Consider the following 23,405-nt stretch of genomic DNA (forward strand, 5'->3'; position numbering starts at 1 on the left):
CTCATCATCTCATGGAAGAGGGTCGGGCAAAACTCAACGTGTTCGAGGATTCCATGGCGCGCAAACATTGTTCTAGAGGTCACATTTCCAGAGGCTAAAATTACAATTTTCCTGCTGTTCACAGAATCCGAAACAAAAGAGGTATCTGGTTACGCTCCGGCAGAAAAGCTTGGAGGCTGGTTAGACGACCTCTTAGACGCTTAAAGATGTATATCCGTGGCAAATTACACTGGATTTATCCACGCAAAGGACGTTTGATGGTCTACTATAGGCGAAGAGGACGACTAGTGCGATTCCGAAGCGGACGGCCATTTGTCTGGTTCCATCGCAGATGGAGAGGCCTTAGATTAAGATCCAACTACGCGAAAATGAGACTCAAGATTGGAGGCGTTTCAAGGATCATCCACAGAACAAAAGGCCGGTGGACTGTACGTTACAAAGGCAAACTCAGAAGGATCTTACTGCGAGGACGACGATTTGGAATCTTTATCGGAGGAAGATGGAAATATGTGCCTGCAAGGGGAGGAGCCTTGCAGATACGTTATGGGGGAATGTGGCGACGAGTGAGGAACTGCTGCAACAAACTGAAAGCTGTGTTACGTGGCCGTCTTCGACGAATCCGACTTCGGTATGGAAAAGCCAAAATGCGAGGGAAGAAAGGCTGGAGTAGGTTATTGCGCCAAGGGTTTCGCAAATTTCGCCTCAAACGACTGAGAGGTACGTTGTAACACGCGCAATCCTGGGTGGTTCGAAGCTCACGAAATTGATTTCCTGAAGTGTCTTATGTGAATTGGGTCCATATCTGACACTCTCCTTTACTATTACAGTAGTAAAAGAGAACAGAATCTCTCCTTTACCACTACAATTATAAAGAAAACTATAAATATAGACCTTGATGAGAAATAAGACCAAGATTCAGAAATCCTAAATAAAAGGGTACGGGGAGATTTAAGCTGAAAAGTGATTTGTTGATACATGTTATGGATACTGAAATAAGTTTAAAAAAGACACTATAAACCAGAATTTATAATTGATCACACGATTGCACCTCCCAGGGAGACTAAAAGGAAAACATTTATTAAGATGTCATGAATACTGATTTGATACGCTGTTTGTTATCAATATCTAGACCAACCTGTTGTACAGACTACCATAAAAGAAAGCGACGAACCACAAGAATCTAACACCATCGACCCCAGCCCAACCACAAATAAGACTCCAGGATCGCAAGTTTACGACTCGCCACCCACAGCCGCTGACCAAGAAGTACCACCTCAATCAATTACCGATGAGATCAGCCGGGAGACAGGGTCGACTATGAACGTGAATGACTACCTGTGAGAAGACCAAACGGAACACAGGAAACGGAACCGGACATCGAAAAGGGACAGCTTTAACATCTATTTAACCAACTAACATTCTTTTATTTTTTTTCTTTACTTATGGCAGTTAGCAAGATTAACCAACCATTGGTCGAACATTATCACACCTTGTTTGACGTACTTTCAAAGCACGTGTTGCACTGCCGATATACTTATAACCTACTTATCCTACTAACAAGTTTCGTTGTTTTCAAAGTTGTTCCTTTGTATAACCAATAAAGGCATTAAAAATTCAGTTGTGTGTGTCATCTTTCGCTTACCCCGGAAGGGACTAGTCATTTTCGATCCACTGTGTGGTAAAACGCTGATCGAACCCTTTCCTTAGCCATGAAATATCGTTATTTCTAGAAAAAATATCTTCTTGTCCGTAAAGCAAATTTTCGACTTCGTGTGAACCTAAGCCTCCATGAAAATGCCTATTTTTGAAACATGATTGTTATCAATAAAAATATCTTTAGTTCAAATGAATAGCCAGTTAAGAAAACGAAAGTCAAGAACTTTCGATTCAGCTACACTTTTTCTAGACCGTACCTTCCTTTTAGTTAAAAGTAACTCAATAAGTTGCCCTCGACAAAAGGCAGGCGATACACTCTTCCAACATTAGTCTCTTCAATTAGTATGGAGGATATGATTATGGATGAAATATAGAAGATGAAATTTCACGGAAGACATTGCCATTGTCACTGAGACTTTTTATCTGTCACTTCACACAAAGTTGATCCACAGCAGACGTTGTTGCATCCATCATGTTGCTTGTGTTTTCCTCTGTGGAACTCTCAGCATTATGACGACTTGTGTCCTGATCACAATCCGAAACACGCTTTTGAGACGAATCTTTAATTTTGCTCCTTATAGCGGTAGCATGCTTCAGTGCAATTTGCAGCACTTTCTTTTCGGCTCGTTTCAACCGGATGCACAGTTTTTTGTGGTGTGAGAATTCAGGATTCTCAAGCAACTCAGAGTCCTCCTAAAGTTTTAAAAAAGAAGAAAAAAAATTAACAAGCAGTTTACCATCAAAGTCATTTACCATTCAGAGGAAAAACCAAGTTCGAATACATATGACTTGAAACCAAGGCACTGGCGAGTGATTATCTTTACGCGGGTGATTCGTATAAACCGTTTAACCCTCCAACCCCCAAAAGTAACTAGCATCTAATTTTTCCTTGCAATATCATCCCTGAATCACATTAAATTCATGAAAACAAAGGAAATGATCACCAACTAAAGAAGCTCTTTATTGTTACACAAATTCTCCTGTTCAGCACCTTAGGAAATGTATAAAGAACAGTATGGATAATATACATACTGATGTTAAGGTGTAAAGGATAAAGATCCCAACTAATTCCACAGAGCATATAGGAAATTCAAATTAAATTATCGGGAAAAATCCAGCTAAGTGACTCGATCCTAAGTGCTTTAAATTTCAAATTTGGGCTGCTACCCATTTGTCAGCTCTAACCGAGCAGATCGTTCTGTATGGAAATGGTAGGTCAGTTTTTAGAACTTACAAAAACCTACACTCTTTTTTTAAGTAAGGCCATTAAGTCTTAAAGATTTTAGGCGCAAAACTCGGGGAACATGCGGGAGTTTTGAGCGCCGAATAATGGAGATGATGGTGTAAAATGTAGCCCTTTTCAGTTTTTCAGGGGAAATGAGAGGTCTTTTCCACTGGCAATTTTTCAAAAGGAAATTGGAATACTTCTAACAGTATTCCATTGTTTCGTCTTGCCAAGGGCGAATAATACCGAAAGAAGGAGCTTAAAAAACTGCCCCCCTTTCATCGTACATGCAGCGAGCATAGCACAACGCACGACGATGTTCCTGTCTAATGTTCCTACTAATTTCACTCGAGAAAATATTTCTAACTTAGTAGCACTTTGAAGTGTTTGATTTCACCTTAAAAGAATCTACATGCATATAGTGTTTTAAATTACTAAGTCATCCCTATCACCAACAAAGCATAATTTTCTTCCATGAGACCAAACTTACCGAGTCCGTATTTTTGTACTGTTTAAGAAGTAAGGACAGACGTGTCTCCAGGAACTGCCAACCCTTGTTTTCAGTCTCCTCCTTGACAAATATTTCCTTTTCTGAAAGTTTCTTCAACTCACTGGTGTCTTCATTCGCTTTCATGAGCCACTCTTTTAACTCATCTAGATAAAGTAACACACAAGATTTTCAACAAAATAAACAATGCGTGTGGGCCATCGAAATATTGCAACATTTCACAATGCCATTTACACGCCTCCACGAAATGTAAGACCACTGTCTTTAAGGCATGGAAGGTCACTAGTTAATTGGACGCTGGTGGAATCGATCAAAATCGATCAAAACGAAGCCTTGCAAGAGGAGCCATAAGGAACCGTGAGCAACAACAAAAAGACTTTTTCAAACCCCGTCATTCGAACTTCAAAAGATCGAACTCCCTAAAACCAGCTCTGTTGGAGTGTTACAGATTCTCAAAGGGGACATTGTTCCTCTCCCTTATTTAGCCTCCGCGGCCGTTCGTCGGGATGTCACGCAACGCTCTTATCGTTAGTTTGTTAAAGCGTTGCTTGACATCGCAAAGACTTTCTCCCTTTCATAAGCTGAACGTTTTCTTGTATTATTGTTTATCTTACCTTCAGTCATAGAAAAGATTCTCAAAAAGGTGACCAATTCAGAGTCGAATGGTCTTTCTCCATAACCCACTGGAAACGAATGACTTGACCTGCGAAAAAATGTGTAATATGGGTCTTAATTTCAACCTTTCTTCCTTCACATGCCTTCCCTCTAAAATCATGGTTTAAACGCAAAATAAGACAGACAATCCACAAGCAAATTAAAAAAAAGCGATGGTAATAACAAGAAATCGTCTTCGAAGAGATTTAGACAGTGCTAATTTTTCATACAAGAAAATGATCCAGTATTTTTAGGTTTAACAACTTCCTGCAAAAACACTTGTGAGCTCACGAGGTTATATATGGATAAATAAACGGCCAAATAGAATCCTTTCCAAAACGTACGCAGTCATTCCCATAGAAGCCAGTAGTCTCTCCTTCATCTGGAATAATGGATCACTCTTGCTGACGCCCAGCTGGATGGAAACCTTATCGTGGGCGTTTTCCTCAAACACAAACCCATTATGTACCAACAGATCCGCATTGGAACGCTCTCCATAAAAAATGCACACTTGTTCACCTACATGAAAGTCCCTCACAGACATACTTTTGCAGCTATCTTCAGCTAAATCATAGCCAGTCGTTATCTAAGCAAAAAAAAAAAATATATATATATATACAGAAATTGCTTGTCTACGATACGGGCATACTGACAAAACTTCTAAGATGACTTATTCCTTAAGGCCCACATTCCAGCTCTTCTCGACTGAGCCGAAGAGCAGAATATATGATTTAGTTTTCGAAATAAACTAGAGGTATGAGGAAAAAGAATGTGTTGAGCCAGGCTTTTGTGGTGGATGACGTTTTACTGATAAATGCCTTCAATTCTAACCCGACTGTTTTTCTTTTTAAGTTTCTAAGATGTGAATAATGGTATCAGACAGATAAACAGAATGAAGAAGACATTGAGATCTATTTTAGATAAACAGGAGCATGGAAAAATTAGAAAAAAAAAGAGCCTCTTCCACTATCTTCCTGACTTCTCCTGACTTCCTCAAGGTCTGGAACCCTGAATCACTGTCGTTGGACAAATATATTCCTTAGCACTTGTGTTCTTCATTGTTTCAGATTGCAGAGTGAAGGAGATGAGCCAAATAAATTGCTAAATAATCTGCAGGGATCACATTTACTCTGCTGTGTGTTCTCTTACCGTGCCATTACAGTGGTTACACATGTCCCACATAGGAATAAGCGCAAGAGTTGGTTCACCTGTGGTGCTTGGGATCTTGTTTTGTCGAGTAGTGACAGTTGACACTGCCCATCTGGAAAAACAATTTTAAGAAGCAACGTCACGCTCACTCGCAATCTTTACAAATATCTTTTCCCATCTTTAAACATCACAGTTCCTCACAAATTTATTTCAGCTATTTTGGAATTTTCGTTCCATACCAAACTACTTTCATCAAATCGCTCTGACGAAGGGTTAATGCTCGAAATGTCGGCTTTGAAACTCTCTACAGTGGCTGATTTACGTTGTCAACTCAGTTAATAATACTTAATTCCTTTCATCTGGTTTACCTAAAATTGCAGTTAATTTTTCATTTCACAAAGAGCCACTCAAAATTTTGCGAACGGATACAATAAGCATCTGGGAGTACCAGTTAAAAAATCATGGAAGGGCAATCTTTTGACTCAGCCACTTCATTAAAAAGGCTTTGCCTCGAAAAACAACAGAGAATCAGAACCTTTGTTCCAAAACAGGTTTAGGAGTGTGTTAAAGAGGCGGGTTATGGTACTTAACACTTAATTAATCTTTATCAAAATTATGCTGCACAGTAATACCTTGACTTGTTCACAACAAAATCGAACACGTTATTATAAAAGGAACAAGTCAATTCGTTTTTAACTTCCTCAGTCCAGGTCCAAATTTTCCAAGGATTACTTGTTCATTCGTTAAAACAGAACGTCGAAAAGGAGGCAAGTCAATTTTCTTTCAACCAAACTTTCAAGTTTAAAAAATATGTACAAGCATATTTGGGTCAACAGTAACCGCACCCATGTGTATATGATTTTACCTGAGAAATATTGTGTTATGAGTTACTATAATTGAGCAGTGGAATATTGCTGATTATACTTGAACCTTTTCAAGTTCACTCTAAAATAAACTTGGAGCTAAAGATGTCAGACGCACCTGTGATCATCAAAAGTAAAATGTCTTCTAAGTGGAAGCTTGGCCGTTTCTGGACAAACCTATCAACAATCAATTACTTCTGATTAGAATGACAGTTATTAATAGTTTAAAACAAGAGGTGATATTTTTTCGATTATTCCACACTTTTGAAGAGGATCTGATAGTCAATTAATGCTTGGGCGGGTGCGAATCAACCAGCGGGTTGAGTACGAACCGACACAAACTTAGTACGAATCGACTGAGTACGAAATGTCCATGTGTGCGAAACGACTGGATACCCAAAAATGTGAGCTGGCACGCCATACTCACCTGATGAAGACGTTGGTAGAGATAAGAATACTGTCGCGCAATATTTCTGTACAGCTTGAGAGATTCACCTACAACAGATCATTTGGGAGTTGTTGTGTAAGGATATTATTTCCCAGCGGGATTTAAAAAGTAATAATTCATATTGATGAACAATGATGGGATAACTATAGCTAACCACGCCTTGAATCACAGTGAATAAACAACGTAAGTTTCTAGAGAAATTGTGATAATGCGTCGGCGCGGGAGTATATCAAGAACATTTTGGTTTTATCGACTGAGTTATAAATTGGCCATCGTAAAAAGTTTCAAAGCTAACGCTCGAAACGACAGCTTTGAAACTCTTTACGGTGGCCGATTTATATTATCAACTCAGTTGATGAAACCAAAAGTATTTTGAATCACAATGGTCCAGTAGACCCTTTTATTTGGAATGAGGGTGGTAACTCTTCGTTTTTCTGCTTAAAAAAAAACCCAGTGTTGACTAGTAATATCAAATCCTCCTACACTATACTACAACTCGTGCATTACTATAACCCTCAAGACAGAACATGATGCTTCCATAGTAAGAAGGGGGTGGAGGCATTCCCATATAACTCGCTGTAGGAAATATCTCCAGGGATATAAGCTATTCTGCTTCTTCCTATATTACTTTGAGCAAATTTTATTAGTAATAACTAGTTATATGCTAACAAAGAGTATAGAGAATCAAGAAATTCAACACAAGATACGGCTAAAATCGTTAGAATTACCCACCAAATGCTGGAGAACCTTTCAATGCCTGCATCTCATCAAGACTAAAGTACAAAGTTGTTGAATACGAAGCTGGAAGAATATCTAAGTACATGCTAAGGAGCTTTCACAGATTGTTTGATGGTATAAAATATGGGTACAATATTTTGCATTCAAATAAGGTTATTTTGATCTGTCAAAATTCTCCTTGACAGTCATTTTCTGTGTCTGTGTCTGTGTCTTCTTATGGCCTCTTTACACTATTCTAAGATCATTTTGAAGCCCAGGTAGAGATTGCTTAAAATAAACATTTACACCTTAATTTACACAAATCTGGGTTTCCAGTCCCTACAAGCAAGTGGTGTGCTTTAAGACTGACCAGGTCTGTCTTTCCACCAACCAACCCTGAAAACATAGGCTGGAATGATGAGAATTATAAATTATGTACAGTACTTGAGTATGGGAAAATGGTGATGGATCATAATGAAGGCACAAATGCAGTTAGGAGAGTTAACCTTGCTTAAAAACTTTTTCTACATGAATGATAAAAAATATTTGACCTTATATAAGAGGAATTACTCTCTGCCTTGATTCAACCCTTGAAGATACCTTGAACCTTGCAATTAAGCTGATTCCTATTAAACGAAAATGCAGGATCACTTTTGGGGGATGAAACCTCCTCTATTTTGTGGACACTGGTGGATCTGAAAATATGAAATCCCACAAACTTTACTTCTCACAACGACAACAACAACAACAACAACAACAACAGTGACCAATATTTCCATTCAGATCTCCTAAAAGTAGAGACTAATAACTTGACAATAATTATCTGCAATTGCTCAAATACAACCCAAAGTCCTACATACATTTACAAGAACCTTACAAACTCAGCTTTCAAGGATACCAAGATATGGTTTCCAGAAGGAGTTCTCCTTCAGTTTTTCACAGTATACATGAAGTACTAAGCAGGCATTTTGCATTACTTTCAGAATGTTGTCCTTGTCAATCAATGGTCCTTCAATAAAACATAGGAAAAAACATGCCATTTCATGTTCTTTGGGATAATCTCAAAGTAGCAGTGTAAATGGAACAAAGAAGGAGTTTACAAGCCACCATGGTGATGATAGGAGGCTTCCATGTGAAGATGGAACAGTTTAAAATTGTGATTTCGAGTTCTTAACCCTTTCATTCCCAGATCTTGTTAGTGATTCTCCAAAGTGTCTTTCATACAATTCTTATGATGTTAGCTTGGAGAATTTGGTGTTGGATCAACTATTAATTCCTACTTGGTATTTTGCAATTTTCAATTTGTATGGAGAAATTCTGTCTCGGTTATTTACAGGAGTTAAAGGTAAAACCAATCTCCACTCTTGTCACAAAAAAAAATTGGATTTCCTGTGGTCAATTACGTCTGTGTAATAAATCATTTGCACACTATGGCTACCTAGGTCTGAATTTCTTGCAGTCTCTGCTGACATCATCAGTTTTCTTGGTATGGTGATAAAATGTTGTCCTTCCTGAGAAGAGAATACAAAGTGTGTCTGAAATACTGATCATGACTAAATTACACAAATCAATTTTGAAATCCCATGGACCTGTTTGTACAAGTCATATTCTTAACTATCCTAATGGTATTATCATGAAACATACCATTCAAAAAGAAAAAGAGAAGAACATAAAAACTTGGTAAAGATTTCAATGACAAGAATAACCATTGAAAAGAGAAGGCAAGGCTTTCCCCTAATGGAAGTGAAAATTTATTTGAGATCATGTGTTAAAGAAAATACTCTCTGACATGTGATAGATTTATAGAAACTTCACAGCTGTGTAAATTTGTTAATAAAATGATAGACATTCAGATGCAATTTGAGAATCAGAAGTGACCAACAGTTGGCAAGTAAGGCAAGCTCATTCACAACTATGACTTGTGAAGAGGTCATTAAATATTAAGCAATTAACATACAGGATTTACACTCATGTAACTCCAAAGAGAAAAATGTGCACTGAACAAAAATTATGAAAAAGTAATTCCAAATACCAATGAAAGGCGAACATAAATGATTAGTTCTACATGGATTGTAAAAAATATCAAACTAACTAAACCTTTTACTCTCAAGATTGCATAAAGTAATTCTCCTCACTGTCTGGCATAAATTCTTATTGTTAGTTCAGAGAATTTGGTATCAGATCGACTAAAATCTCACAACTGATATTTTTCTTTATTATATGACTTGCCACTTGTCTCAGCTTGATATTGCACTGAAATTATAAGGGGAAGTTCTCTCTTGGTAACTAATGGCAGTCAAAGGGTAATAAACAATTATTCCGCAAGTGCTTGCTGGATATGAGATAATAGGTAGCCAATGAGGCATTTAGGGCTGAGTTGGCATTAATCGTCTCATGTCCAACAAGCAAGAGTGGAATAATTTTTTTATTAAAAACACCCCAAAATATAGATAAGTCTTCCCAACTTTATTTTGTAAGAACAAATGTTTTGATTTTGAGTTTACCATATTTGTATAGCATCGTATAATGGTTAAGCCTATGAAAACTCTTGAAATGATTATCAAATGATCTAGTTGTTAATAATGTTTCATACTGACTATAAACAATTCTGACCTTTAACCACAAACTATTGTTTTTCACTTTGATATTAATTTTACCAAACTCCACAGCTCTACATTTCCTAACCCTAAACCACATCCTGCTTTATTTCAGAATGATAGCCGTACACTAAGAGTTACTTTTCTCTAATAAGAGATCTCTACCTTAATTTCACTGATAGCTTTAAGCCCTAACCCTTGATGGCCAAAGGCATCGATTACCACTGACTCTGCTACCCCACCATTGTCATTGAACCACTGGGTAAAACTTGATATGTGATCTCTTCTGCATTGATCTGAATTTTCAAAGAGTGACTGCCCTAAAACAAAGTATTAGTGACATAATCATTATGAATTTCATAAAAGTGTTAGAAAAAGAAAAATATTGCAGGTGTGATTTATTCCCTATCAAAGTTAATTCTAAATCTTTAAAGTACAATGAGCGTTTTGTACTAAGAAATAATCACCAAATTCATGAAGGAGTTTTCTTTGTTTTTATTTTTTTTTTTTGGTCTGTTCATTTCATATGTTATCAACATAAAACTTGAAACTAAAATATAAAATATATATATAATAAAATAAATATAATTACCAGCTTGTCTCTTTCTTATTGTTTCCACCATTTCACGGAGCTTTACATGTTCCTCCCACTGCTTGACTGGCAATACAGGGGTTTCTAGAGATATAACTAGCCACAACAACAACATATCAATCTCTGACACTAAATTAAATGTGTCAAATAACTTTGAGATATGCAAGAGAGTGCTTTTCAAGTGATTGTCATTCCACAAAGCCAAAGGAATCGCACTTGCTTGTAACCAGAACAATTCAGCTACATAATATAAGGCAAAAGGTTAGATATTTACAACTGTGATATGAAAAATTGATGCTCTACTAAGTAAAAGTATTTCTTTTTTTCTTTATGTGAAACTTGGTTTTTGAATTGAACTTAATTAAATTTAAAATTTCAAACCAAAAGACTGGAGTTTCTTTTGACCCTTACAAACATTCTATGTTATTGCAAATACTACATATTTACTTTAACAACATAACACTAGAATTTAAGCACTAAAAATTTTAGTACCCTAACTTACGTTCAAATATTCTTTGACATATAGTTAACACCTCCTTGTCCACAACTACATCAGGCAATTGATTTGCAGATTGCTGCATTTTCCTTTTCCCTTCTTGCCCATAACTGATAGCAAATATCAAGGTGTACCTATAAAATGACGAATGAACACCCATTATTACATTAACATATAACAATTTCCTTTTTGCTATGTTAGGGAACCCTCAGTATACTGTTGGTTTGGATAGGAGAAAGAAAAACTTAGAAAAAATGAAGAATATCATTAGGGAATTGGTATGTAATCTGTATAAGGAAACAAATAATTTGGAAAATTTTGGCCAAATTTTTTATGATGCACAAAACAACATCCAGTTCTTTCAAGAATAAAGTAGAAAATACACCATTAAAATCCAGGATATTGAAATTCAAAACATGATCAAGCTAACTGTCTATTGGTAGAATGTTCTCGTTAGTCAATTGTCCATGGTCAGGATGCCAGTTCCGCAAGGTGTTTTTCTGCTTATATTTCAAGTATATTCCTTTTTTTCCCTCCCACTAGCACAAAACTCTACAAACTTAGCAAAATATATCATTTTATAACAGACAAATCAAAATGAAGTTTATCTTTTAATCCTGAATTAATGCTTGCAACCTTTTGATAAACCTAATCCAGTATTTTATCAAAATGCCTCCCAAAGAAAAAGACAGATTTTGCAAAAGCCAGTGAACTTGATACCTCTCATTTTGTCACTTCACTCCCAAGATATCAATAAGCAATCATTGGATGAATTTGAGCATAATATTATGAATTATCAAAACCAAGGTCTGAGTTATCTGATGGAGCCAAAGGTTGAAGCATGCAACTAAGTTACATGGTTTGCTTATTCATGAGATCACGCAAAAACCAAATTCAATAATTTTTATTCTACCTTACCTTATACCTTAGGCTGTCCTTATACCAAAACATTAACAAGTACTAGCTGACTGTTCTAAAATGATTATATAGGGTCCACCCCCTTTACACACTCAGCAAGGCCAAGTTGGGTAAATTTGACACCCCTCCAACCAGCCCCTCCCCCTCTGAATGCTTGTCCTTAATTGTTGACAATTGTAATGTCAGAAATAAAACATGATACCTTCAAATTAAACCAACAAAATTGAATTTTTTGTAATATTATTCAACTTGGCCACCTATGGGGTCCGCAAGCTTGAATACCACTGCATATATCGCATATCTGTTCCATTTTTTAAAGGTATGCTTTGCAAAATTGATTTTAGTTTACCGTTTACATCCGTATTTGCGCCAAGGCCAGGACAAGTAGACATTCCCAGCAAAGATGTTTTGAATGTCCTCTGCCATGATTCAGATTTTTTTTCACCAAGGTTATAATATAAACTCTTAATTTACCTCGGTCTGTTATCAATAAAAGGAATTAAAAGAAGGCCGCCGTAAAGCTTGGAAAAGTATTTATCGAAACTAAATTTACAGCATGAATGCGAAGCTACGAGCGCCAAAAAAATATTTAAGTTAAATACTCCAGTATATTATACTACCTCAGAAAATGAGCTAAGATCAGCAGTCTCTTTGTGTCCACTGAGATACAAATTCGTTGCTTTAGTAAACAAGTAAATTAACGCTGTTGTTCGGATAGTCCGCCATGTTGAAATCCTTCTTAGACCCTGAGAGAGTCTGGTACTCAAACAAAGGCTCGCCAACTTCGCTACGAGAAAGATTGGATTTGGTCGGACTGGACTACTTGGGATTGGACTGAAATACATCGGGGAACTCTAGCCAGGTACCAAGGATACAGGATACCGGGTACAGAAAATAGGGACGAGATACGCCCGGACTAAAGATGCCTCAGGTCTGCCCTTAGATTTACTTGCACGTTTGAAAGTCCTAGCCAAGACAGATGAAGATTTAACAGTATGTTTACAATAAATTAACTTTTTCATCCATCCGATAAAAGGTCCAGCTAAATTGAGAATTATTTAGGACGCGATTTTTTAAACAACGGCTAAACTGTTAAACAACCCGCCCCCTGAATTTTAGGAGAAATTTCAATCGCTTGTCTTCATGAGCTCTATTCAGCCCATGACCATTCTGGGATATTGACGTAACGCTATAGCGAACAGAGTCCTCAAACAAATTGGAAGTTGATCCTTTCTTTGTTGTAATCTATAATCAGGAGATACGATTTATGAAAATTCCATAATTCGTTTGTGGAATAAAGAACTACAGTATTAGAAAAATCGACGAACTGATGCTCGATATTATCTCTAAGAAATTCTATTGACAAAGAAAAACTATACTGACAATAAAATGCAAGTTAATGGCTTTTACATCTGTCAGAGCTTCCCTTAGTGTGTTCTGTCCAGAATAGGAGTAACTATTTCCACATCTAGAACAATAAATTCGACGCCTATTCCGCCGATTCAGTTCGCGAGGAAAGCTTCTTTTGGCATTGTAAGGTGCTCCAATCAGCGAAATAACGAAAAAGGAACTTCGATCCCAAAATACAGGATGAAATCTTGTCAAATACTTAAGAAATTTTGTTAATTGTTTAAATTCACCACTAAGAACAATACTTTGATGAATACATAAGACCGCTGACCATCATGCACGAAATTTTTGACCAATCATATCGATTGTTATGACTACATACTTCATTGGACCAATCACATTCCTTGTTTTAGTTTGTTCGTGAAGCGAAAACTCACAACAATCATCATGTACGACTTGCAAGTCGAGTGAAAGCTGTCTATTTACCTAACTCTTTATCGCGAAATGGCATCTAGCAGAGCCTCAAATGTATCCGAATTTCGCCAAGTCTTGAGCAGACTCAAAGATTTACATGAGAAGCTGGAAAGGTCCGATCAATCTAGTCTTGCAGCTAAATTGTCGGACATAAATGGCTCCTTAAGCATTATCGAAGGTAACCAGACTGACTTCTTCGATACAGTCCTGCAAACTTTGGAGAGGATCCATTCTACGATGGTAAATGGCTTCAAAACTATGGAAGACAGGATATCCACGCTAGAAGCCAAACTAACCAGCCATGAGACTGGAAGCTATGATGCAGTGACGCCGCCGAATTCTTCAAGAAAAAGAAAAATCGCACGGCACCCTGATCTTTCGGTAAGATACGTGAATATTTTCCTCTTTGCTATTTCTTTGCGTTGAGAATGTTAACCATAAAAATTTATAAGATATATCAAAGGATTACCCGGTAAGAACATGGAAAGTGAAGTCAAAAGCCGTTTTCAAATTTCGTGCGCATTTTGTGATTTTTATCACACCTTTTGATTGATCAAAGCCGATCCCCGCCATTTTTGACTTGCTGTCGGTTGCGAATTTCTTTTATTGTCTGTCCTCTTTCGGTGACGCTAACGTCCTCTTAGTTCAAAGATGTGTTTATGTGTTTAGAAAGAGAGAAGGAATGACAAACTTAAATTATCTGATGTTTAAAACACTCAGTTAAATACCTCTTGCATTTATTGATGATCATTCACAGCATTACGTCCGCTCCAAGATGGAACAGTTAGGACTGTCGTGGAACACGGTAAGGAAGTAAGTTGATAGCCAAAGGGGAGTAAAGATACTTGTAACATAGTTTGCGATTGAATAGTTTACAACGGAAGTCCATGTGGAAAGAAAGTGGGAGGTGCAAGTGGTTTGAAGAGCTACGCATTAATAAAATCTCAACCACAAAGGAAAAAAGTAGAATCAAAGTGGTGAGAGCAGAAGTAAAAATCATCATTTTAGTCCCACGTTTTCTTGATCACTCATGTTAGTCAACGGAAGTTCACTGTAAGAATACCATACTGAGGAATGCTGTGTCATGGCTCCATTTGGGCTATTTGTACCACTTACACCAAAAGAAGAGGTTTCTCATTAACCTAACCATTTGAATAATGAGTTACAGTTTCTATTTTAGGGCACCAAAGAGGGGGAACCTATGCCGGAAATGACTTTGAGGTTTTGCAATTTACTTTTATCTACACATTATATTCCAACAGGGAGAATGAGCCACCAAACCAAGAAGTTGCCAGAAGACTTCTTAAAGAAGTTCAAGAAGTTGAGCACGTAAAGAATGACTCTCTCTGCACAGAGAGGCGGATATTTGGTATGTTTCCCTTTGGTATTGATTGTTTTAATTGGTCAGGACCTTTAAATTAACTATTTATCACTTATCAAATCCAAGAAATGGATATCTCACTCAACTTTTGCTTCATTGGGATTGATTTCTTTTAAAGTTAAACCGCAAGAAACCTGCTCTGTTTACATCACCTAAGTTGGCTCACAATGCCTACATGTTGTCTTTTTCAAACAGAGTAAATGATGAAATTAGAAGATCCTCGCAGCTAAGAACAATACTGAAACTAGTAGTTGTAAGTAGGACCTGAAAAAAATTTCAGGCCCATACGGGATTTGAACCCATGACCTCTGCGATACCGGTGCAGCGCTCTACCAATTGAGCTAACAAGCCAACTGGGAGCTGGTCAATGAATTGGGTACAAATCAACATCCAAGTGAATGAAGATTTTAGATATATGAAAATTCACATATTTGCACTGCGGTGGAAAGATGAAATTAGAAGATCCTCGCAGCTAAGAACACTACTGAAACTAGTAGTTGTAAGTAGGACCTGAAAAAAATTTCAGGCCCGTACGGGCGAAATTTTGTTTCAGGTCCTACTTACAACTACTAGTTTCAGTAGTGTTCTTAGCTGCGAGGATCTTCTAATTTCATCTTTCCACCGCAGTGCAAATATGTGAATTTTCATATATATAAAATCTTCAGAGTAAATGATTTTAGCTCTGGTACATTAACTGTATAAAGCTAGTCAAATAATTTCTTGGGTACAACTTCAGTATTAAACCTTGGTTTCCTGGCCTCACCTCAGAAATATTTAATTTTTCAGATGCTGTCTCTCAAAACTTTGCCTCCAACAAAAGAAAGAGGAGGGAGATGGAAAATGGTACATATGAGCAGTACCAAAGGGAACAGAAGAGGAGGCAAAGAATTAAAAGGGTTAGAGTTAGCTTGCTTCAATGATGTTTCTACACAAAAAGTTAACTGTGGACCATTTCATTCACCTCTTAAACTCTTTATTTTCCTTTATTTCTCTACCCTATGTGATTGTGGAGATTGACAGTATTGATGTTTTTCTGCTTGAGCTTAGTTTAATATTGAAAATTGAATGTTATGTTAGTTGTGCAATGAGCCAAGCAGTTTTGGAAATGTCTTTAAGTATTATGAGTTAGAGAGAAACATCTATTTCAAATGATGTTATCTCTCCTAACCACAACTATTGTTTATTTAATGAAAGTCTGCTAAGTCTAAAACTTTTCATGTTTTACCCCAGAAACTGGAGAAGAGACTGAGAGTGGTTACTGAGGAAGAAAAGAAGTCAGGCATTGCATTTGTCAACGATATCCTCAGATGAATCTGATGGCAAGGATGACACCCTGTCCACAAAGCATCCTGTCTGGAGGGCAGAGGAGGTTTCTTCTTTCTTCAAAGAACTGGACTCAGGGCATAGTGCAAATATGTCCACCCAACAAAGGAGGCAGGTTGGCTGTCCAAGTACCAGAAGCCACAATGAAGTGCCAGAGAAATAATTTGCTCTGGGCCATAAAATTGTAAATATTTTCTATTTTTTTTTCCATGAATGCTGTTATTGTTTACTAGGCGATTTTGGTTACAGTGGATCCATTAGAGTAAAGCAGTAATTAATGGATGTTCTTGATTTAGATTAAATATGGGATATTTACTTCTAGAAGCCCTGCTATGTTCCTTAAGTTCAACTGCAAAAGTTCTTTTACACTTGAGGATGGTGTTGAGTAGGATTTTTCAAACTCTAATGTTTGAGCCTAGAAAATTTTTGAGTATTTTTGTGATGTTTATCAAAATTAAGGAAACAGCTCGAAATGTTGAACTGGATGATACGTGTAAAAGCTTCTTTTACAACTGCCTGTGTGAGTCCCAATATAATCATCCAAATTTCACATATATGCATTTCAACATTTTCCCAATTTTACATATGATCCACCTTAGATGGCAAACAGATATTAGGTTTCACTCATTTTTGTGCAAGGTTTGTTTGTGTCATTTAGAAGTCTCGTTTTATTGACCAAAATGAAGCAGATTGTATTTGTTTGCCAAGGGTGAGACATTCAATTTTGTTGATATTGTTGTAAGAGTGCATTTTTTTCGCTGATACTTTTAAAATTTTTTTAAAATGTTAGATTTCAAGGTTTTCTGTGTTGTGAATATTTGTAAAAATTGTATGATTAAGAACTGATGTAACTAGGTGAATACTACTTTGGTTAATTGGTAATAAAAAGGCTTCAAAAAAATTTATGTTAAGGCTCTTATTACTTGCGCACATACGGGAGGGAATGATTCCAAGTAGTTCAATGGATCATTTGATTTGCGAAGTGGATTCAGCGATTGGTAGAACTTCTTCAAAATCGTTCTAGATCAAGGGAGCCTGGAGCTAAAGAAATTATGAGCGAGAGAATTAAATGTAAATATAAATTTCCAAATGGTTGACAGTGTAAAACACCGATGAATATAGGAATACATGCCATTTTCCGCACGATAATCGAACGGCAAATACAAGAAAATGCGTGGGAATAACCGCATTCGGGTGGTGAACCGCCGCTAACAACGCGTTTTCTCAACGCAAACAGCTGCAAGCGCTAGAAAACATTGTATTTCAATTTGTTAACCAACCCGTGAACGTTGGACGACACTTGGTTTTCAAGCGTTATCTACGCATTTACTGTCCTAGAAAATGGAAGAAAATGCATTGTCTTCAACGGAAAACGTCTGTGAAAACACTGTTTTGTTACTGGGAAAACACCAGTAAACAATGGAATACAAACTGTTTTCCCGTCTGTTAACCGTACTCTTAACACTAAGAAAACAATCGTTTTCATAGAGTTCACTGTGGAGGAAAACTGCTGGATAATGGAACGAATACTCCAATTTGCCGACTCGAAAACAACGGGAGAACGTTGGATTTTCTTTTCGGAAAATGTCAGAAAATGCGTGAATAATGCTGCGTTTTGAAATATTCACAACTTGTTTTCCGAACGGGTGAACACCACTTTTTTTGCAGTGCGAAGTTTTAAATATTTTCTCAAATGGTCACGACTAACAACAGTGCTTCGAATTCAGGGAAAAGTTATAATTGTCTGTAACTGCAGGGAAAAAATAAATTTCAACGCGTGCGAGCCGAAATTTTAATGGCATGAAAAAATTAGAGGAAGTTTTTAATCCGATTTTTATGATCTGAAGAGGAAGTGATTCAGAAAACTCTGGAACCGCCAATTAATGCAAAAAAAAATGCCGGCATGAGCACGGTAGACTTAGCCACTATTATCGTTTGTAAAACGTGCTTACGTAAAACTCTTTGCAAAGCTGGATGACATTGTTCTTCAACTTGAGAGCCCTTACACTATTCAGCCGAGCTTCGTTTTTATAGGTTTTTTTCGTAAATGAATTCTTTTTATTTCATACTCTAGATCCACCGTCTTGGTAATAGACTTTTTTGCAAATCAGTGATGGACTTGAACACCAGGACGGCTTCTCTAAACTAAAAGGTGTTTTCAAGATGTAATCTAGAATTCGAGCATCTGTCAAAGAGCAACTTAGTAGTTGGTTGGAACAAATTAAACAAGGCACAGACTGCTTTACTGAAACAATCTGGTGCCTTGTCTTTGAAAAATCCCAATAAAATTTTTAAACCCTGTCTGACGCAGCTAAACGTTTGAGTTGATGTTTCCGCAGGAGACAAACCTCTTTTCTGAGTGGTACCTTACACAATGTTATGGCAAGAGAACAAAGTCGTAAAGAAGTCATTACCACATATAGTATAATTTAAGGGAGATATCGATATTCCAATAGATAGAAACATTATAAAACAGTTTTGATCATATATCTACTACTGGAAAATTCATATGCTGGATGGAAAGGTTTTTGGCAATTTAATTTGTTTCAGTGTTAATGCTGCAAATTATTTTATTTAAAAGCTTTTTGAGTCAATTCAAACAAGAATTGATGCGGTACCGATTACACGTGGCTCGAGGCTTAATTAATTTTGCTTCTCACGGCCTCATACTCAGAAAACAAGAGCAAATCATATTCAATTTAGCCTGCCACTTGCTGAGGAAATTTAGTGAGTAATACTAACCGGTAAAATAGAGTGAGGCTTCCGAAAAAAGTACTGTTACTAATTGGAAAACTCTCGTTGCCTTGGTTTACAAAGCGAATCATCTCATTCGATCTAAAATTAAGTTCTTTAGCTGAGACCTATAATTCCTGCATATTTGTCAGCTACCCGTGTATCAAGAAATACCCTGAGGTAGCTTGTCGGAGTCTTCAGTTTTATTCAGAGTCTACGTAAACAACATTGTCAGATTTCAGTTATAGAAACAACATATTAAATCCCGTTTTCTCGCCAAGACAGTAAATAGTGCCTAACTGTCGCACCATCGAGTAAATGAGACGGTTATTTTCTTCCTCTTGGTAATTGACCAAATGTCTAACTAGATTGAAATATTCCCTTTTTTACTGTCAAATCAATATGGAAAATGCATAAATTTTTTTCGAAATAAATGCAAGATTAACTTTATAGCGTGTTATACAAATGACAAGTTTACAGAGAGCGGGTTCACAATATCTACAGCGGAAACTCAGATCAATTACTTTTTACGGCTAAAGGGGGTAAACAAACACTCAAGAGAATCATCTTCGGTGGAGCGTTAGAATTAGTGAGTAGATTTTTTTAAGAACATTTTCATCACATTCGAATGAAATTTGGTGTAAATTTTGTTTCTTTTCCTTGGCGAGTACGTAATTTAACATCTTGAAACTTGTCACAAATTTCTATTGTAAAACTAGAATCCGACTTCTATTACCTATTTTATCTCGCTCTTTCGGCGTTAGGAAACTCAAATTAGATGATCCAGTAATAAATTCGTGAAGACGAATGCACGAAATAAAGTGTGATCAAAAACTTAGAAATTAACTATATCAGTGGTAAAATGTCTTTCAGTTTCTTCATAGCAACTGGAAACATTTTTTTTTTGCTAAAAATCTTTCTCTGTTAAAATGACTCACTAGGTTGTTTAAACTGTCTAAACTGGATGCGTACAATATGCGAGGACGAATAAACGACAGGTAATGGTTTTTTTTTCATCTCAGCAATGTAGTAACACGGCTTACAGTTTTCATTATCTATATCAACTTTGACGATATCAACTATCAAGTTGATACTTTTGATCCTCCGCGCGTACGGATACGCGCTAAAACAGTCGCACCATCGATGTAACTATTTTCCCCTCCAGTCGCGGTTCCCAAATTGACTTGCGGAGCAACTCTGTTCCTGCGGGAATAACGACACAGCAAAACATCTCGAAATCCTTTACGAAAGTCAGGGTTAAATATCACATAAATAGCAGGATTGATAGCGCTGTTAGCATGTCCCAAAAAATAGCCCATGAATGCCAAAGTACTTGGTGGACCGCAAGGAAAATCCTCCTCACCGTAGAACCTAATAAATTGGGTGATGTACACCGGGAGCCAACACAGTGCAAAAAGAATCACTACGGCAAGAAGCATTTTTAAAACTTTCTTTCTGGATTTGTTGGATCGCTGCTGGTTTTCGGCAGTTTGATTTCCTGGAACTTTTCTCACCCAGAGTTTGTAAATGACGAAGCTATATAGAATTGACATGGTCAGTAGAGGAACCACGTAAAAAATCACAAAAAGAACTATTGTAAAGCCTTTGTATGCCCCTTCGGTGAATGCTGGTTCCCACATCTCCGTGCAGGTCCATCTCTGACTGTATTCGAGAAACACAATTTTTCGGGCGTAAAGAGTCGGTGAATTAACAGCAATACCCACAAGCCAGACCAGTACCATTGCAACGTACGTTTTCTGAAAAGTCATGCATCTCTTCAAAGGGTACATCACTGCTAGGAAACGGTCAACAGCGATAACTGTCAAACTCAAAACAGAGCTTGCGATCGACAAAGTTTGGCTGAATGGGATTATCTTGCACAAAATATCATACAGGACACCATTTGACCAATTGATGCTGCGTCCTGTCACAAGAACTTTTGCAGTGACCGGCATACTGACTATTGTAATCAAGAGATCTGCCACCGCCATATTTACTATCAAATAATTTGTGACAGTTCGCATTTGTCTGTTCAGAATGACGACGCATATGACCAGCACGTTACCGACGAAGGAGCCGAACATGATGATGAAGTACGCAATACACTGAAAAACCTTCTCTGTTGACGTATAAGGCTCAAAAGGACATGGATCCCTTTCGGTAAAATTTGTTATGTTTGGGTCAGCTGTGGCCATCATTTGTGGGTGAAACACGTGCCACGCTCCAACTTCAGCTCGTCCTAATTTGTGATGAGAAGGAAATGTACCTTTTTGAACTCGTTTAACAAGTAGCTGCTAAGTGGATTTAAACGCCGCACTCCTTACGGTCTATAAACTTTCCTCTTCAATGAAAATTTGGAATTGGTGACACACTGTCCGCCGTTTGCCTGAGTGGTGAAATGCGCTCCGTGATGACCAAACTGAAACAGGGCTTTCTATGTGATTCACTCGAAACCAAACTATTAGTTACAAAAGCCGCGGCTATCAAAACACTATGAGACGCACACCAAAATTAATTTCCATTGTGATAGGTAAACTAACTCCGACAGTTCCGCTCCCTTGTCTTTTAAATTCCTTTGCCTTTTGTCGTAGCCTCTGTCTTCGACCTTAGTATTATGATGTAGGTAATTCAATCCTGTTAGCCAGAGTCTATTATGCAGGTCAACTCATGCAAATCCTAATGTGTTAAAATTTATTCGTGTCTTCACATGACACACTTTTTCACCTCTGCTGCGGTTCAGTCTTAGGGATCCTTTGATAATGAATCTCGACGAAATGCAACAATCCGTCCTTCAGTATAGAGGGATACTGTGTGACTTTTCACGTAACATGTTTATAGTGTACAAAACTACTTCATAACTGATACGTGGTGGTATGCAGGCTAATAACGTGATTAATATTTTGTGGTGGTGACCTTTTAGCCTCTGAAAAATAGACCTTCAATGTTTGGGCTGGAAAGTACCCTGTGATCTGTCAAGTTAAGCGCGCTAATGCTAAAGTACTCCTCGATGCACGGAATACTGAACTTCACTGCCAAATAGATTCAATTTAGGCCTGTCCAGTGTTCTTTCTTTGACAACTTAGATTATTATCAAACTACTTAGGCATACCATACTTTGGAACAAAAACTCCAGTACGTTATTCCCGCTGGCTTTCGCCTCTCTCGTTATTAAAGAAACGATGAGATCCGTTTTTTGCCTCTTCCTTGACGATCACTAGATCAAGGTGTGAAAAAAAAGATATATTCAATATCAGAGCCACTCGAGCGCCATTTGTTTGTCATGAATTGTTTGAACGAGTTGCCGTGAGAAACGAGGTTGTATAAAGTATTTTGTTGACTTCGAGGTGACGAAAGGTGGATTTCGGTAAACAGAAAGCGGAAAACATTTATGAGTTTTTTTGAAAAACCACCCGTATTCCAAAATATTGACAGTCAAAACGTTTTTAGATTGTGTTGGCGGTACTGATTACCCTTTTCTGAGAAAAAAATAGCAGGTAATTATTTGGGGAAATTGTTAAATCCAAAAACTCCATTTGTGTTTAATCGTCTTTGGTTTGTAGAAAAAAACAGAAAAAATGCACAGTGTTTCAATATCATCCTTTGAGTCAATTTTATGCTAGTTGTTTGAATGGCTTTTTGTGCTACCGATTATTACGTCAAAGGCGGCATATTGTATAAAGAATACCTTATTTATTCTACGATTAAAATCTTTTCAAAATTCGACCATTGCTTTCAAAGATGACGGCGTATGAGTGATGACTGGATCAAAATTTAATCAAAGCTTCAACTGATGGCATTGTATAAACACTACCGTTGCTAATCACCCGCGGTTATGTTTTTAATTTCGCTGAAGTTTATGAAGTCGATTGGCTCGCTAATTGCGAGTGAACAACGTTTAACTTTACGTCGCAGGTGCAAGCTGTGGATAGGATCCGATTACCACTAGTCAACTGATGTTTAATGGTTCAAAAATCCTTTAATGTTCCCTTAAACACAACTATTAACGATTGTCACGAACTTGTCAATCGTGGATTCCACTGACAAAGGAATTGTGAGCGGAGGACACTGCTTTCGACAGATGCCGATTGTTCAGTTGTCATGTTTCACCTGGAGGCCGAATATTTATTGCTTGTAGTACATCGAGAACCGTATTTACCCTTTAACCCCCAGAAGTTATCCAAATGTTACTTCTCCTTGTGATCCCTATGTATTATATTACAAACAACATATGAGAATGAACAGGCTCATCAGCTGGATGGTATTATTGCGATATAAGACAAAAAAATTCTCAGGTGAAATCTCTGAAAGAACACAGGTTTTG

At 37.3% G+C, this 23,405-nt stretch overlaps 3 protein-coding genes and 1 pseudogene across 4 annotated transcripts in view; 2 read left to right on the forward strand and 2 right to left on the reverse strand.

Moving 5' to 3' along the window:
• The window catches only part of LOC131788200 (uncharacterized), a 49,426-nt gene extending 47,809 nt beyond the window's left edge, over positions 1 to 1,617 (forward strand). For both annotated transcript variants that reach the window (XM_066163207.1, XM_059105277.2), the window contains 2 exons: positions 125 to 717; positions 1,130 to 1,617. In XM_066163207.1, coding sequence (XP_066019304.1) covers positions 125 to 717; positions 1,130 to 1,341 — 805 coding nt within the window. In that variant the 3' untranslated portion in view covers positions 1,342 to 1,617. The remainder of the gene's footprint in view (positions 1 to 124; positions 718 to 1,129) is intronic.
• LOC131788198 (actin-histidine N-methyltransferase) lies at positions 1,084 to 12,789 on the reverse strand. The gene is made up of 14 exons (XM_059105275.2): positions 12,444 to 12,789; positions 10,912 to 11,039; positions 10,410 to 10,505; positions 9,983 to 10,137; positions 8,659 to 8,731; positions 8,119 to 8,229; positions 7,236 to 7,316; positions 6,483 to 6,550; positions 6,174 to 6,232; positions 5,193 to 5,304; positions 4,388 to 4,629; positions 4,004 to 4,092; positions 3,372 to 3,535; positions 1,084 to 2,349 (listed from the first exon to the last, which is right to left on the reverse strand). The coding sequence occupies exons 2-14, from the start codon at positions 10,988 to 10,990 to the stop codon at positions 2,083 to 2,085; spliced, it is 1,596 nt and encodes a 531-aa protein (XP_058961258.2). The 5' UTR covers positions 10,991 to 11,039; positions 12,444 to 12,789; the 3' UTR covers positions 1,084 to 2,082.
• Positions 12,790 to 13,620: 831 nt separating this feature from the next.
• On the forward strand, positions 13,621 to 17,234 carry LOC131788159 (uncharacterized; annotated as a pseudogene).
• Positions 17,235 to 19,269: 2,035 nt separating this feature from the next.
• On the reverse strand, positions 19,270 to 22,365 carry LOC131788261 (QRFP-like peptide receptor). The gene has a single exon (XM_059105355.2). The coding sequence runs from the start codon at positions 21,280 to 21,282 to the stop codon at positions 20,167 to 20,169; it is 1,116 nt and encodes a 371-aa protein (XP_058961338.2). The 5' UTR covers positions 21,283 to 22,365; the 3' UTR covers positions 19,270 to 20,166.
• Between the last annotated feature and the right edge of the window lie 1,040 nt (positions 22,366 to 23,405).

Source organism: Pocillopora verrucosa, chromosome 1 (assembly GCF_036669915.1).
Source record: "Pocillopora verrucosa isolate sample1 chromosome 1, ASM3666991v2, whole genome shotgun sequence".
In the NCBI taxonomy this organism is placed as follows: domain Eukaryota; kingdom Metazoa; phylum Cnidaria; class Anthozoa; order Scleractinia; family Pocilloporidae; genus Pocillopora; species Pocillopora verrucosa.

Bases quoted from the DNA above. Each gene is read 5' to 3' on its own strand.
- LOC131788198 (XM_059105275.2), bottom strand. From the start codon at position 10,990: ATGCAGCAATCTGCAAATCAATTGCCTGATGTAGTTGTGGACAAGGAG. The intron at 10,138-10,409 runs GTAATTATATTT...ACTTTGTTTTAG, and splicing joins AATAAGAAAGAGACAAGCTG to GGCAGTCACTCTTTGAAAAT. The intron at 3,536-4,003 runs GTAAGATAAACA...TACTTTATCTAG, and splicing joins AATCTTTTCTATGACTGAAG to ATGAGTTAAAAGAGTGGCTC.
- LOC131788261 (XM_059105355.2), bottom strand. From the start codon at position 21,282: ATGATGGCCACAGCTGACCCAAACATAACAAATTTTACCGAAAGGGAT.